Source organism: Musca domestica, unplaced genomic scaffold (assembly GCF_030504385.1).
Source record: "Musca domestica strain aabys unplaced genomic scaffold, Musca_domestica.polishedcontigs.V.1.1 25, whole genome shotgun sequence".
NCBI lineage: Eukaryota > Metazoa > Arthropoda > Insecta > Diptera > Muscidae > Musca > Musca domestica.
In genome coordinates this window covers 10,079,645-10,093,559 of record NW_026712277.1, presented here as the reverse complement: position 1 = coordinate 10,093,559, position 13,915 = coordinate 10,079,645, and the positions used below count along the sequence as shown (strand labels likewise).

The 13,915-nt window shown below is 35.6% G+C and overlaps 1 protein-coding gene across 1 annotated transcript in view; it reads left to right on the top strand.

The window, feature by feature from the left end:
- The window catches only part of LOC101895942 (calbindin-32), a 65,464-nt gene that overhangs the window by 17,490 nt on the left and 34,059 nt on the right, over nt 1-13,915 (top strand). The window contains exons 2-3 of the mRNA XM_059123648.1: nt 10,143-10,579; nt 10,675-10,760. Of these exons, the coding sequence (XP_058979631.1) occupies nt 10,399-10,579; nt 10,675-10,760 (267 nt within the window). The 5' untranslated portion in view covers nt 10,143-10,398. The remainder of the gene's footprint in view (nt 1-10,142; nt 10,580-10,674; nt 10,761-13,915) is intronic.

Below are 13,915 nucleotides of genomic sequence, written 5' to 3'. Positions count from 1 at the left end.
TTATCATAATGACAGCTTTTCAAAATATAATTATTTAGAGTGGCGTTTATGGAGAAGCCAATAAAAAAATTCATAATCAAAAATATTCCATTACATCATATGAGAAATTGGATATGATATATGAAAAACCATTACCTTGAATTATATTTTAGTAAATCACAATCACCATTACCACCCCCTCCTACCCAACAACAGTTATTTGCATGTATGAAACATACCCAAAAAAAAAAAAAAAAAACAATCTTTGCCTAGCAAAAAAATAAAAAATACAAAACCCAAACAACAACAATAACAACTTAATCTGAAATTAAAAAACAACAGCACCACCAACAATAACAACAGCAGTAGCAGTAGTAATAACAACAAGAACGACACAACTTTGACACGATGTAAATAAAAGCGAAAAAAAAAGACACCGGGTCAAACACTTGACAGTGACAGAAAACAAGACCAAACAAATTTTGGGTAAATGTGCGCTGGCGCGTTTTTATGCCAACGCCCCCGGGGCTAGAGAGATGAGGACAAAAGTTTATTTTTTGATTGTGGACAAAAGTTGTTGTGCTGTAAAATTAAAGAGGAGGGTGGTATGATAGGTGTGAGTGAAATTGCTCAAAGAAGATTTTTGATGGACAATGAGGTAAAGATTCTATTCCATAAGAGTAATTAATGGTTCTCCACTGGGATCGTTATTTACGTAAATGCAAACTTTCGCGACCGGTCCGAAAACTATAATTCCTGGGCCGACTCAGCTCGTCGATATACTTTTGTTACCATTTTCGTCAATATTTTCTGAGTACTCTACCTGAGTACTCTACCCTAAGGAAGAGTACAGTCTATATAGGTCCACCATATCGTATATTCCCCATGTAACGGTACCCCCCTATATTCGGTATTTTGATGATTTTAGCTAAATTTTTCAATGGAATTGTATAAAAATCCATACTAGAAATTCTTTCTAAGTTCCTTACCCCCTGGACCTACAGTCTAGGACAGAAAATTGTCTATGTTGGTCCAGGTCTGCGTATAGGCCCCAGGTAACAGTACCTCCCTATATTCGGTATTTTGACGACTTTAGATACAATATTCACCGAAATTGTTTGAAATTTCATATTTGAACTTTCTAAAGCTACTACAGCCTGTGCCAGAAAATTGTGTATGTAAGTCCTGGTCTGCGTATAGACCCCATATATCTGTACATCCCTATATTCGGTAATTTGAGGATTTTAGGTGCAATATTCACCGAATTTGTTTGAAATTTCGTATTTGGAATTCGTAATGGGTAATACAGCTTTTGACAAAAAATGGCGTATGCAGGTCCAGGACTTCGTATAACCTCGATATAACAGTACCTTCTTATATTCGGTATTTTGATGATTTTAGCTACATTATTCAACGGATTTTTTTAAGCAACAACTTTTGTCTATTGTAATGGCTTATGAGGCTTATAAGGATGCAGGTGCACGTCTTCGTATAGACCCCAATGTAACGGTCATATTCGGTATTTTTAAGACTTTAGCAAAATTTTTAACGGATTTTATTTTTTGAGAAAATTTCCAAATTCGTTCCAAATGGTGGAGATTATTCAAAGTTCGGCCCAGTCGAACTTACTGCTTTTTTACTTATTATTTTAAAGACTTAGAATTTTAATTCTGAATGCGAAATCGGTCTCTATATCCAAGACATGAAAGGTACGAATTTAAAAATTTGTAATTTTGCACCCAGGTTTGACTTTAACGTTCGAAATAGGAGATTTGCCCTTTGATCTTTTTTTACGACTGAAAAAATACTCGTGAGTGATATTACTCAAAGAGTATGAGTTTTAGAAGAAGTTTACTCTCTACCCTTTTTAAAATAGAGTAAAGGTGAAAATACATAAAAAGCTTTTTTGACTGGCTTAAGTCATCGGCTGGAGAGAGAATAATTGTTCTTTGTTGATACTTTTTCGTTCGAGGCTGCCAATAGATGCTCTAAAATAAACTCGCGTGACATCGAAATATGGGGTATTCTCTTAGGAGTGCTTCCGCTTTAACTCGAGCAAGTTTTATTCTTTACTCGAATTCGAGCGAGTAGTTCGAAGGTCGGATCATGTGACTCCAATGCTCTTCAACGTGTTGGTATTTATTGTTTCTACTCGCAGAAGAACCCTCGTTCGAATTTGAGTTGAGAGTGAAATTCGATCGAATTCTCGAGGTACTTTTGAGGTACTATGGCTTTTTTCTTTTTTAAAAATAAACTGACTAAATCCCATAAAATAACGTTAATTTACTAGAGAAGAAAAAAATACAATGTTTGCAAGGAGGAGGGCGGGGAAGACCACTAATTCCCATCAGTTACCTTAATTTTTGTGGGGATATTCCCCCAAGGAGTTATTTAAACCAACTTCCTTTAAAAAACAATTACTTTTCTATAATTTCTCTACTTTAAAAACCCTCCCTCGTATAGTTTAGCTTGGTATTAAAGATAACATTCAACCCCTCTTTACATTTCTATAGTATTTAGTTTTAAAGCTTTTTAATCATTTTAGTCATTCCGGCAAGAGAACGAAACAAAGGAGGAAGGATGACAGGCAAAATTGCCTATCCACCCTCAGTCAGCCACCCAAACCACCAACTAACCAGTCGAGCAACCAACCAACCATTCAGCCAACCTAACAAGCCATGCTACTATCTATGTTTGTCATTATGCCCACTCAGTTTACTTCCGTCTGTTTCGGCAAAAACATTTCGACAAAAAAACAAGCGAAGGAAAAACTAATTCCGGGGTAAACAAATCGTTGTCGGAAAAATAAAAAACAAAGACCATAAAAACAAAACGAAACGAAAAAAAGAACGAAATTCCAAAAATAACAACACAAAAAGTATTAATAAAGTAAACTAGGACGAGAAAAAAAAAAAACTTGATAAATGTTTTAGTTTATGTGAGTGTGTAAATTAGTTGAAGTTAAGCAAAGCCATACACATGCAATGAGCATAAAACAGAGAAAGAGAGTAGGTGAATAATTGTGTATGTGTCTGTGTGTAGTGGTACTGGTCGTTCATTCATTTAATGTGAGCGAAAACCAAGTGACTGAATTATTTATAGAATTTGTTGATGTGGTGTTGTTTAAAAATATAGACCAAGTGCAGTAATTGTTTTAACTTTGACCTATGGATTTCAGTGATTCTCTCTCCCTCTCTCTCAATTTGGCCAATATTAAATTGTCAACATGATTCAAACACTTGTTGCTGTCAAGAGTTTATTAATTTACAGCAGAGAGCAAATATTTTTCTAGGAATCTAATATCTTTGGTTGAGGCTCCATTGTCGGCTTGTGTAAATATTTTCACGTTTCGGTTATGCTTCCTCGTACTCTTTCTCTCTCTCTCTCTCTCTTCTTCTCTCACTTCTTGAAACCATTATTTATTTGTTTATGTCATTAAAACGCCTCCGTTTCGTAATGACAACAAAAATGTATAGACATTTATGGTTATTTGACTCCTTATTATCTGCAACAACACCACCAACAGCAACGTTGAAGGAAACCTCATAGCTAAAATTCCAATAACCATGCCACCATTACTACATGCGTCTCAAATGAAGGTCATTTCCAAGAATAAAATATGCCAGCACCATTCGGCCCCTGCAAAGGATATTACATTTTTTTCTTCGTCTGTTTTTGACCAATATTTTCTCTGGTTCTTCTTCTTCTTCCTCATTTTCATTTTTGCTTTTGTTGTTGTTTTGTTGTCTTTATTATTGATTTCTCATTGACAGTTTTGTAGTAATGGCAGGAGACCACCTGGTCTCTTCGAACATGTTTAGTCCAAGGTTTGATACCGGCAACTATTCAGTTGCAGCAACAGCAACAGCATGTCAAATGTCGTGGCGATGATAGCACCGCAACAATCTTCGGTCTTAACACATGACATACCCAATCAGAAATTGCCATCCCAGTGACGTTGAAATATCACCGATATTGTTATGATGATGATAATGATGGCCACGACGATGACGACGACGGCGACGTTGATGGGCCATTAGAGCCGAAGGTAACATTTTTTTGAGAAAATTATGACAATGGTGTTTGCCGTTTCGCGAATGGGGTATTAGTTTGCAATTGTTGTTGTCGTCGTTGTTGTTGGCTATTATTGTCGTCATTTGAGAGCCATCTAAGCAGCGAAAATAATGATAGGATTATTGGCATGAATATTCAGAGGGGTGGTAGAGTGGAATAATGTGGCGAAGAAGAGTTTCCTAATATTGAAGGTGATTACCTGGAATGCCTTAATAGCTATTCAAAGTTTTTCGAAAATAAATGTCCTTACAATAATCCATATATTGCTCTGTTCCAGAACTTGCAAGAATCTACTAGTTATACATTTTTTTCGATATCATAAAAATGTTTACATTCCTAAAGTTTTGGAACAGACCTTATGTAGAAGAGTAAAATATGAGTGACTCACTGATTCATCAACGGCTGATGTTAGAAACTTGAGATTCTGCATGTGGGTCAATGTTGGTGGGTAGGTTTGAGCTGAGGCTGGGTTTTTGGAAATTCGTACTAGAAGTAAATTAAAAGTACTAAAAATAGAATGCTTTGCATTGGACAAACGAAATAAGCTAGAATTTGGTTTGAAAGTTACTGATGTAGTGAAGTTTAGATATGCCAAAGGGTTTTGGGAAATTCAAACTTTAAGGATACCAAAAGTTCCAAAATGGTACTAGACTTTTAAAATGTTACCATTTAGTTTTATGTGAACGAATAGAGTTAAAATTTTGAAATTTGGTATGAGAATAATGGTTAGAAGATAAGTTCGATACATGAAGTTGGTTTTGGAAATGTGTACTAAGTGAGCAAACTGTACTAAATGGTACTAAATAAATACTAAAGAGTTGGTTTAAGGTGAACGGATGGAGCTGGATTTTTTGGAATTTTGTTTTGGGGTCCCTGCTAATGATTGGTTTAATATAAAGAGGTATTTTATGAAATAGGTACTACAAGTGCACCAAAAGTTCTGAAGAGTACTATACTTTCGGAAATGTGTACTATAATTGCACGGTTGAAGCGTTAAAGACAAAATTCTGAAATTTTATATTTACATTACTGATTACTGATGGTATTTGTGTTGAAGGGATAAAAGCTGGAATAATTAAATTTGAATAAATATTGATGTCTCTGTTATATCTGGTATAGAGATATGGCGGTGGTTTTCGAAATGGGTGCTAAAAGTGCACGAAACGTACTTAATAGTACTATATTTGATAAAATCAGTTATTGGATAAACAATTGGTATTAGGATCACTGTTCCTGTTTAGCCTGGACATATGGAAGTGGTTTCGGAAATGTGTAATATAATTGTACGAAAAGTACTGAATGGTACTATGCTTGGTATTTCGTGAGGGTTAGAGATAATATTCTGAAATTTGATTTTTAGATTACAAATGGTATCTGTGTTTGAGATTTGGCGGTAGTTTGAAAATGTGTCCTATATTTTTGTACGAAAAGTACTAAATGGCACCAAATTTGGTTTTGCGTAAGGATTACTCAAATTTGATATTGAAATCTCTGTTGGTACTTGGAATTGAGATGGTTTTGGAAATGTGTACAATAATTATACGAAAAGTACGAAATAGTACTAAATTTGGTATAATCAGGTATTGGATAAACCGATAGTACTTGAAATTTAAATTGTTTGGTATTAGAGTCGCTGTTCACGTGTAGCCTGGACATATGGAGATTGTTTCGGAAATGTGTACTATATTTGTACGAAAATTACTAAAAGGTACTAAATTGGTATTGGGTTAAGTGACTCTCAAATTTGATATTGAGATATCTGTTGGTATCTGAAATTTGGATTAGGTGGTGGTTTTGGAAATGCGTATAATTTTGCGGAAAGTACCATATAGTACTAAATTTGGTAATGGGTAAGAGATTAGAGCTGAAATCCTGAAATTTGATACAGACGTAACTGTTGGTGTATGTGGTTAAGATACGCAGGGTGTTTTGGAAATTTGTACTATAATTGTTCGATAAGTACTGAGTGGTATTGGGGGAAGGAATAGAGCTGGAATTTTATATTCAGATCTCTATTGGTATCTGGAATTAAGTTATGGTGGCGATTTTCCGATTTCTTACTATAATTGTATGAAAAGTAGATGTTGATTGTTTTGGATGTTCCTACTAAATTTGGTATTGGGTGAGATCCTCAAATTTGATTTTGAGGTCACTGTTGATTCCTGGAATTTACAATGGATAAACTGAAATATTTTTTTTAAAAGCAAAATTTGATGTGGGTCCATTGCACTACAAATTCAAGATTTTAAAGACTATTTGGTGTAAAGGATAAGTAGCGGGCACTTGCTAGTGCAATATATAGAGACAATAATGTATTGCTTTGTTACAGTACCTACAAGAATCAAGCAGTTTTGAAATTTTTTCCGATATCATAAAGGGAAAATCGATTATCGTAGTAAACAATTTTACATTCTTGTAGTTCTAGAACAGTACATATTTTTTTTTTTTTTTTTTTTCAAAATTTAAGTTTACTAAATTATTATGGGGATCAGCAGGCTAATCTTTTGAAATCATTCAAAAATTCTAAAAAAAATCATAAAATGTATCTTTAATGCAACCACGAAAATGAATATCAAAAAAAAAAAAATGAAAATCTTGTTCCCCAAATAGTAAAGGTCCTCCTTTGCCAAATAATGATCTAATCCAGTCCTAAAATATCTACATTCGATGATAGAAATATGCAATTTTTTTAAATATTCTCAAAAACAAAGTGCAAGTTATGCATTCATTTGGATACGATGCCTCTCTTTGCATTTCCGAAAAAAAATACTTGGAAATTCCAATTATTTTATTGCATTATCCCTCCATCCATCCATCCACTTGTTACAATTTATTTGCATTTTTTGCCCCACCACCCCTACATCGCTTTGATTAAATAAGATTTGCTGACTGTCGAGGAAAAAAGAAAAACAAAGAGGGAAACAAACTGAAATCTACTGCCACAAAAGTGCACTTCCTCTGCCTCCTCCTCTTCCTGCTCTCCTGTAGTTTTTAATCAAAGGTAAAACCTCAAAAAAAAGGGTTTTTTTGGTTGTGCAATTGGCGCTCACCGCTGCTGTTGCTGAGGATGATGATGATAATGATTACGCTGACAAAGATGGTGCGGATGATAGCAACAACAAAATAAAGCAATAACAATCCAATGTTGCGGAAGCAAAACGACAACATATCACCGGCAGAACGAAGTTAAAAAGAAATGCAAAAATACTTTGTGGTTGAAATGTTTCCTGCAAATTATTTTATTTGTTTATTTTTGCATTGATAATGGGATGGAGGAAGACAAGGGGAGATGGAGTTTGTAATTTACATAATTTTATAGAAGTTGGAAGGTTGGTCCGAATGGAGAACAAAATACATAAATGCATATCCGAATGGTTTTTCGAAATATTTTAAAAGGGTTACGCGGGTATAATCTCTTTCTATGAAAACATGAAACAAAGCCAATCTCATCGCATATTTATTTGTGTTGAAAACAAGATAAGTTTTATAAAGGGTCAAAGCAGGAAATGTCACGTTTTTGAATGAGTCTGGCATTGAAGGTGAAAATTTTGCAGAAAAAATCAAACAAGCAAGGGGAGTACCCAATTCATTAGAGACTGTCCAATTTACGCTGTTCTACCTCACAAGGTTTTAGCCAAGGTATATCAGGTTAGCGCCAACTATAGTGCCTTTGCTTCACTTATTGCTATATTTATACCCTACACCACATGTTATTGTGCATTTGTTTGTAATATGGAGAAGGAAGCTAGATAGACCCATAGTTACTTCTGAGAATCTTCATAGAATCACTTTCTGAGTCGATTTATGTGTGCCACTCCGTTCGTCCATGTATTTATTGTCCGATTAAGATGCAATTTTCCAAATAATATTTGTCTTGCCCAAGTACAAACCCTATTGAAATTGGTGAGAATCGGTTCGAATTTAGATATAGCTCCCATATTTATCTTCAGCCGATTTCGGGTTCGTTGTGCACAAAATGACCAATATCAGTCCAAACGACCTGAATTTTGACACATACGACCGAATTCGGTCTAGAAGCAAGTACATCAAATTTGTTGAAAATCGGTTCAGATATAGCTATAGCTTCCAAATATATGTTTCATCCGATTTGGTTTTTTAAGTGCCTCACATGCGTAATATGCACTCCACAAGAATGATATTTGGTATCAGGTATCAGCCCAGAAATACCTCTGTTAAATTGTATCGAGATCGGTTCAGATTTGGATATAGCTTCCATATATATCTTTATTCGATATCAGTTTTATTTTGCACCAAATGGCCTGAATTATGCCAAATCCGACCGAATTCTGTCTAGAAACAAGTTCACAAATTTTGGTGAAAATCGGTATAGATATAGCTATAGCTCCTATATACATGTTTCATTCGATTTGGGGTTTAAAGTTCCTCACATGCGTAATATGCACTCCACAAAAATGATCTTTGGTACCAGATATTAGATACAGCCCAGGAATACCTCTGTCAAATTTTATCGAGATCGGTTCAGATTTGGATATAGCTCCCATACATATTTTTATCCGATATCAGGTTTATTATGCACCAAATGGCTAATATCAGCCCAAATGAACTGAGTCTTGGCAATTCTGACTGAATTCATCCAAGAAATATGTGTTTCAAATTTGAAAATCGGTTTAGATATAGCTATAGCTCCCATATATCTGTTTCATCTGATTTGGGGTTTTAAGATATCAGATACAGCTCAGAAATGAGTGCCAAAAATTTTGTCAAAATCGGTTCAGATTTGTATATTGCTCCATGTACAACTTTTTCCGATTTCAGGTTTATTGTGCACCAAATGGCTAATATCAGCCCAAATTGACTGATTTTTGGGCACTTCCAACGGAATTCAGCCCAGAATCAAATACTTCCAATTTTGTTGAAAATCGGTTCAGATATTGTTATAGCTTCCATATCCGATTTGGTGTTAAAGTCCCCCACATGCATAATATGCACTCTACAACAAAGATATTTGATATCGGACATCAGATACACCTCGAAAATACCTCTGTCAAATTCTATCGAGATCGGTTCAGATTTTTATATACCTTCCCTATACATCTCATATGCGTAATATCACCCAAATCGGATAGATTTTTTTCATATTCAACCGAATTTTTCCATTTAGTGAAACTCGGTACAGTATATGTGTTGTTGAAAATCGATTCAGAGTTGGATATAGTTCCCAAATTGCGACTACTCTAAAACCATGATACGCATTTGATTAAGGTTCATAGTGGGTATGATCTACTTCACATCACATTCCAAATATAAACTTTTTTTGTTACCGGAGCTCTACGCAAATATACAGTGGTGTAGGGTATCAAATAGTCGTCCCAGCCCTACTTTTGTCCACCGTTCCTTACTTGTTTTTTTTTATTTACGAACAACTTCTGTCTCAAGTGTCTCAAAAAGACTTACAAAATTCCAGTTTTCTTCCATTTTTTTCCATTCCTTTCTCCAAAATTTCCATAAATTTGTCATTTGGGAAACAATCAAAACTTTTGTCGTTTTTAAAAATTCATTAAAATTTCTGTCCCATAAAAATATTTTCTCTTCGTTTTTCTTTTTGCAAATTCCATTTTAATGATGATGATGGCTGCGCCTTCGAGCCGATATTACCTTCATCTCTGATCCATTTGACCGAAGTTATGCAAATGCCTGTATCTTGGGAGAATAACCTCATCAATTTGTAATTTGCCTTAAACGGAGGACATTCGACATCATCACATCATGCTCGCCTGCCTGGCTGCCTGACTGCCGAAAAAAACAGCTCCAGGGGACATCAATCATTTCCTGTTCAAATTACAGCATCATTCGTTTGCTGTTTGGCCATTGCAACTGATATTGATTGCCGATTGTCAGTGGCAGGAGCATGGAGAACGAAGAGGAAGAAACGAAAAATGTTCAAATTTCAAATCAAATTATTTCCGTTTCGGTAGTCATCTTTGTGTGTGTGTTGCCCATGTGTATGGGTGTGTGTGTGCTGGGGACTCCTTTGCATTTGTTTGTGTATCCTTCCTTTTGTGGAGGCATTACTCAATTCCATTTCCATTTTTTATGTTTGTTTCTAGTTCTCGGTTTTTTTTTGGAAGAATCCAGCAGCTGTGCAACTGTCACATCTATTCGAAACGTGACTTGGCAAAATATCAACAAACCGTCCCCTCCATTCCAAAGTTGGCCAGTTGGCGTACAAGCACGAAATATTCGTTTAAACTTCTAAAAAGAATTGGAACTTGTAACGCAATATTTGCCTAAATTAACTTACAAATAGATTCGCAGCAAGTTATCCCTCCACCAGCGAAACAACCCAGCAACCAGAAACATAAAATGGAAGCCACAAATGGTGCTGGTAATGCAGCTTCAGTGGCTGCTGCTGCCGCTGCCAAACGTGTCCAAATCGAAAAGGCCCAAAACTTTATGCGCCAATATCGTGATCCAGAATCACGCGAATTGAAAAAGCTCTCGGCAAATCAATTCATGGATGTATGGTCCCATTATGACAATGATGGTAAGTAGAACAAGAAAATGAAGCCTACTTTAGGGGGCATTCTCTGAATTCAAATGGTCCTCATTTTTTTTTCTTTTGTATTCTCTTTTTTCCAGGCAATGGCTATATTGAGGGCACAGAATTGGATGGTTTTCTGCGTGAGTTTGTTTCCAGTGCCAATGCCACAGACATTAGTCCGGAGGTAAGTGGGGAAAAACAATTGCCTTGCTATTTTGGTGTTTTTGTTGTTGGTTGTTTTTATTTTATTTGTCTTAATTTGATTACATTTTTTACAATTTATTTTTCCCTGTTTTCATTGTTTGCCTTTCGTTCTCGCTAATGGAATTCTCTTGTTAAATGTCGAGTGGAGATTCCTTGTTTTCATTGTTGTTGCTGTTGTTGTTGTAGCTATCATCCATTGAATGATGTAATTATTAGGAATTTTGTTTCTAAAATTGCTTTTATAATTGTGTGTTCGAATTCACAAGTATTTGAGGGCAATAAAACTCAACATTTGGACAAGTGATTTCATCGGAACAGATTAGACACGTAATGGGGTCAAGTTGGCCAACAAAATCTGTGGGCAAATCACCAGTTGACAGTTGGCCTTTTTGGAATATTTGTTAAGTCGGGGGATGGAGGGAAGGAGGGAGGGAGGCAGGGAATTGGAGGTTGGATTTTGTGGAATTACGTGTTAAAAGTGCCATCAAATTATGTGGCGTGTGGGTAGAACACTTTGGAATGCTAATTCGTGGCCCCTCTTGAAATTGATCATATTTGTCAAGTGGATATTAAGGGTATGCCTTGACATGGAAATTGGAATTCTTGAGTGTTTGAAGGGGCGGATTAATTTGCAAATTATATTTGCCACTAACAAGGGTTGTTTAAATGTAGAAATAATATTCAGGGGCATACGAAATTTATAAAATATTCAGGATTTATATTAAAGGCTCTAAATACATATAGGTTTTAATGAATTATTTGATTTATGTATTAAATAATTGTTTTGTTCCAGAACTAGTTGTAGTGGCAAAATTTTTAGGTTCAGGAACAGAGTTTGCTTTTTAGGGAAGAAATTGGGCCTAGGGTTAAGAAATGCCAAGTTTTTATTTAATAGCGCTTAGCTTAGGTGTCTTAGAGCATTCTCCGACATTATTCTTACATCTGAGTTTTCGCTACTTGGCATCTAAGTATAGTCCTAGGCTTAGACACTGCAGCATTGGCACAAAAAACCGTTGTGGCTGTGGAGAGACTATCGGAGTCCTTCTGACCAAAGTTTTAAGCAATAGTGATACAAATACCAGGAGAGTTAAGTTTCAACTAAATCGGATACACCCTCCGATTTCTAAATTTTTTTAAATATTTTTGGGAGTTACCAGAAGAATTGGACCGATATTACTCATCTTCAAACTTGATCTAAGTTCGATAAAATAAGTTAAATAGTATCAGTCGGTTATGACGACAGTTGTATACCCCCAGCCTAGAATTATGATTCTTCTAACTGTTGACATTTTATGGGGAAGGTTCCAAAGCAGTTAGACAATATTAACCAATTCGTATCTGACCTAAGTCTAGTATAAATACTACAACGTGCCATATTTGGACTATATCGACTACTTCCTATACTTTATAAGAGATATGTGAACATTTTCGGATAATGTGGAAATATACGTGAGTTATCAGATATAACGGAGCGAAATATTCCAGTTTTATACTTCATCTAATAAAGATAGAAATATTTGGCATGCGCAAACTTCGTAGGAAATCGAACATTTATATCCAATTTTATACGAAATCATAAATTCCGATTATTTACATTTTCATATCAGATTTTTGACTAAAGCTGGAAATACATAAAACGCATGTTTGGCTGGCTTAAGTCATTGGCTGGCTTCTTCGAAAATGAACAAAGGAGCCTAGATCCAAAATCGAACTATGTCAACCTTAAACTCCTCTGTTCATCTACGAAGAAGCCAGCCGATGACTTAAGCCAGCCAAATATGCGCTTTATGTGTTTCCACCCTAAGGCAATTTCGACAGATGTAAGTATTATGGTTGAGGTACCAGAACGGTTTGGCAGATATCTATTATCTTCACAAAAGATTTTGCGTTAGCAAAAATGTTGGATGCGGGAAATTTGAAGAGAGTTAGACGATTATTTCGCGTTTTGTTTTTCAAAATTTTGAATTCTTGGTTGGAAAAGTACCTGAAAGAGTGCGCCGATATATACAAATTTCTCAGCAGATCTTGTGTTAGTAAAAATAATGGCATGTGTGAAATGTAAAGAGAGTCGGATGCATATGATCGTTTTGGTTGTTCAAAACCCTGACCCTTTGTGTGGGAGGTACCAGAAGAAATGGTCCGATCTCTACTATCCTTATAATAGTTCTTGTGTTGGTAAAAATATTGAGATTTTCCAATTCTGAATGGAATCTGATGTTAATATCGCGTATCAGGAGCTTCTAAGATATTCAAAATTTTGACCCTTTGTGAGGGAGATACCAGAAGGAGTGGATCGATACATCCCATCTTCACAGCAGATTTTGTGTTAGAAAAATATTGGCATGTGTGAAGTATAAAGGGAACCAGATGTTTATTTCAAATTTAATATTCGTTTTGGTTATTCGAAACATTGATCCCTTTTTTGGGGGGGGGGAGGTACCAGAAGAAAATGGCCCGATCTCTACTTTCTTTGTAACAGATCTTGTATTGATTGAAATATTGAGATGTGCCAAGTCTGAATGGAATTGGAGATTCATTTTGCGTCTTATGAGTTCCATGGATTCTCAAAATGTTTACCCTTTGTGGGGTAGGTACCAGAAGGAGAGGATCGATATATTACATCTTCACACCACACCTTGGGTTAATAAAAATATTGTGATGTGTGTAATTTAAAGACAATCGGACTCTAACATTTTATAAGAGTTATAATTATTCAAATTTTGATCCTTTGTAGCTGAGGTAGTTGATGCAGTGGACCGTCCATTTTAACACCTGACTTAGAACGGATGCTTATATAAGGTTTGCAAAGTTGAAGCAAAATCGAAAACTTTCTCTTTCTGTACAGTAAAATATTTTATTTGAAAATATTGACCTTTTGTGGGCGAGGTACCAGGAGGAGTTTACCGACATTGCCCATCTCCTAACTCGATCTAAGTTTGATACTCCCTTTGGATACTCCCTTCGAGAGATATCGTGCGCACCAGCCAGCAAACAGACAGATGAACGGACCGACATCGCTAGATCGACTCCATATGTCCTGAAATGGATTTGGTTCAAAGAGATCTAGGGTCTAAAACTGCTATTTCGATGATGCACTTCATGGCCGTATCAAATGATATATACCCTCTCTGTCCA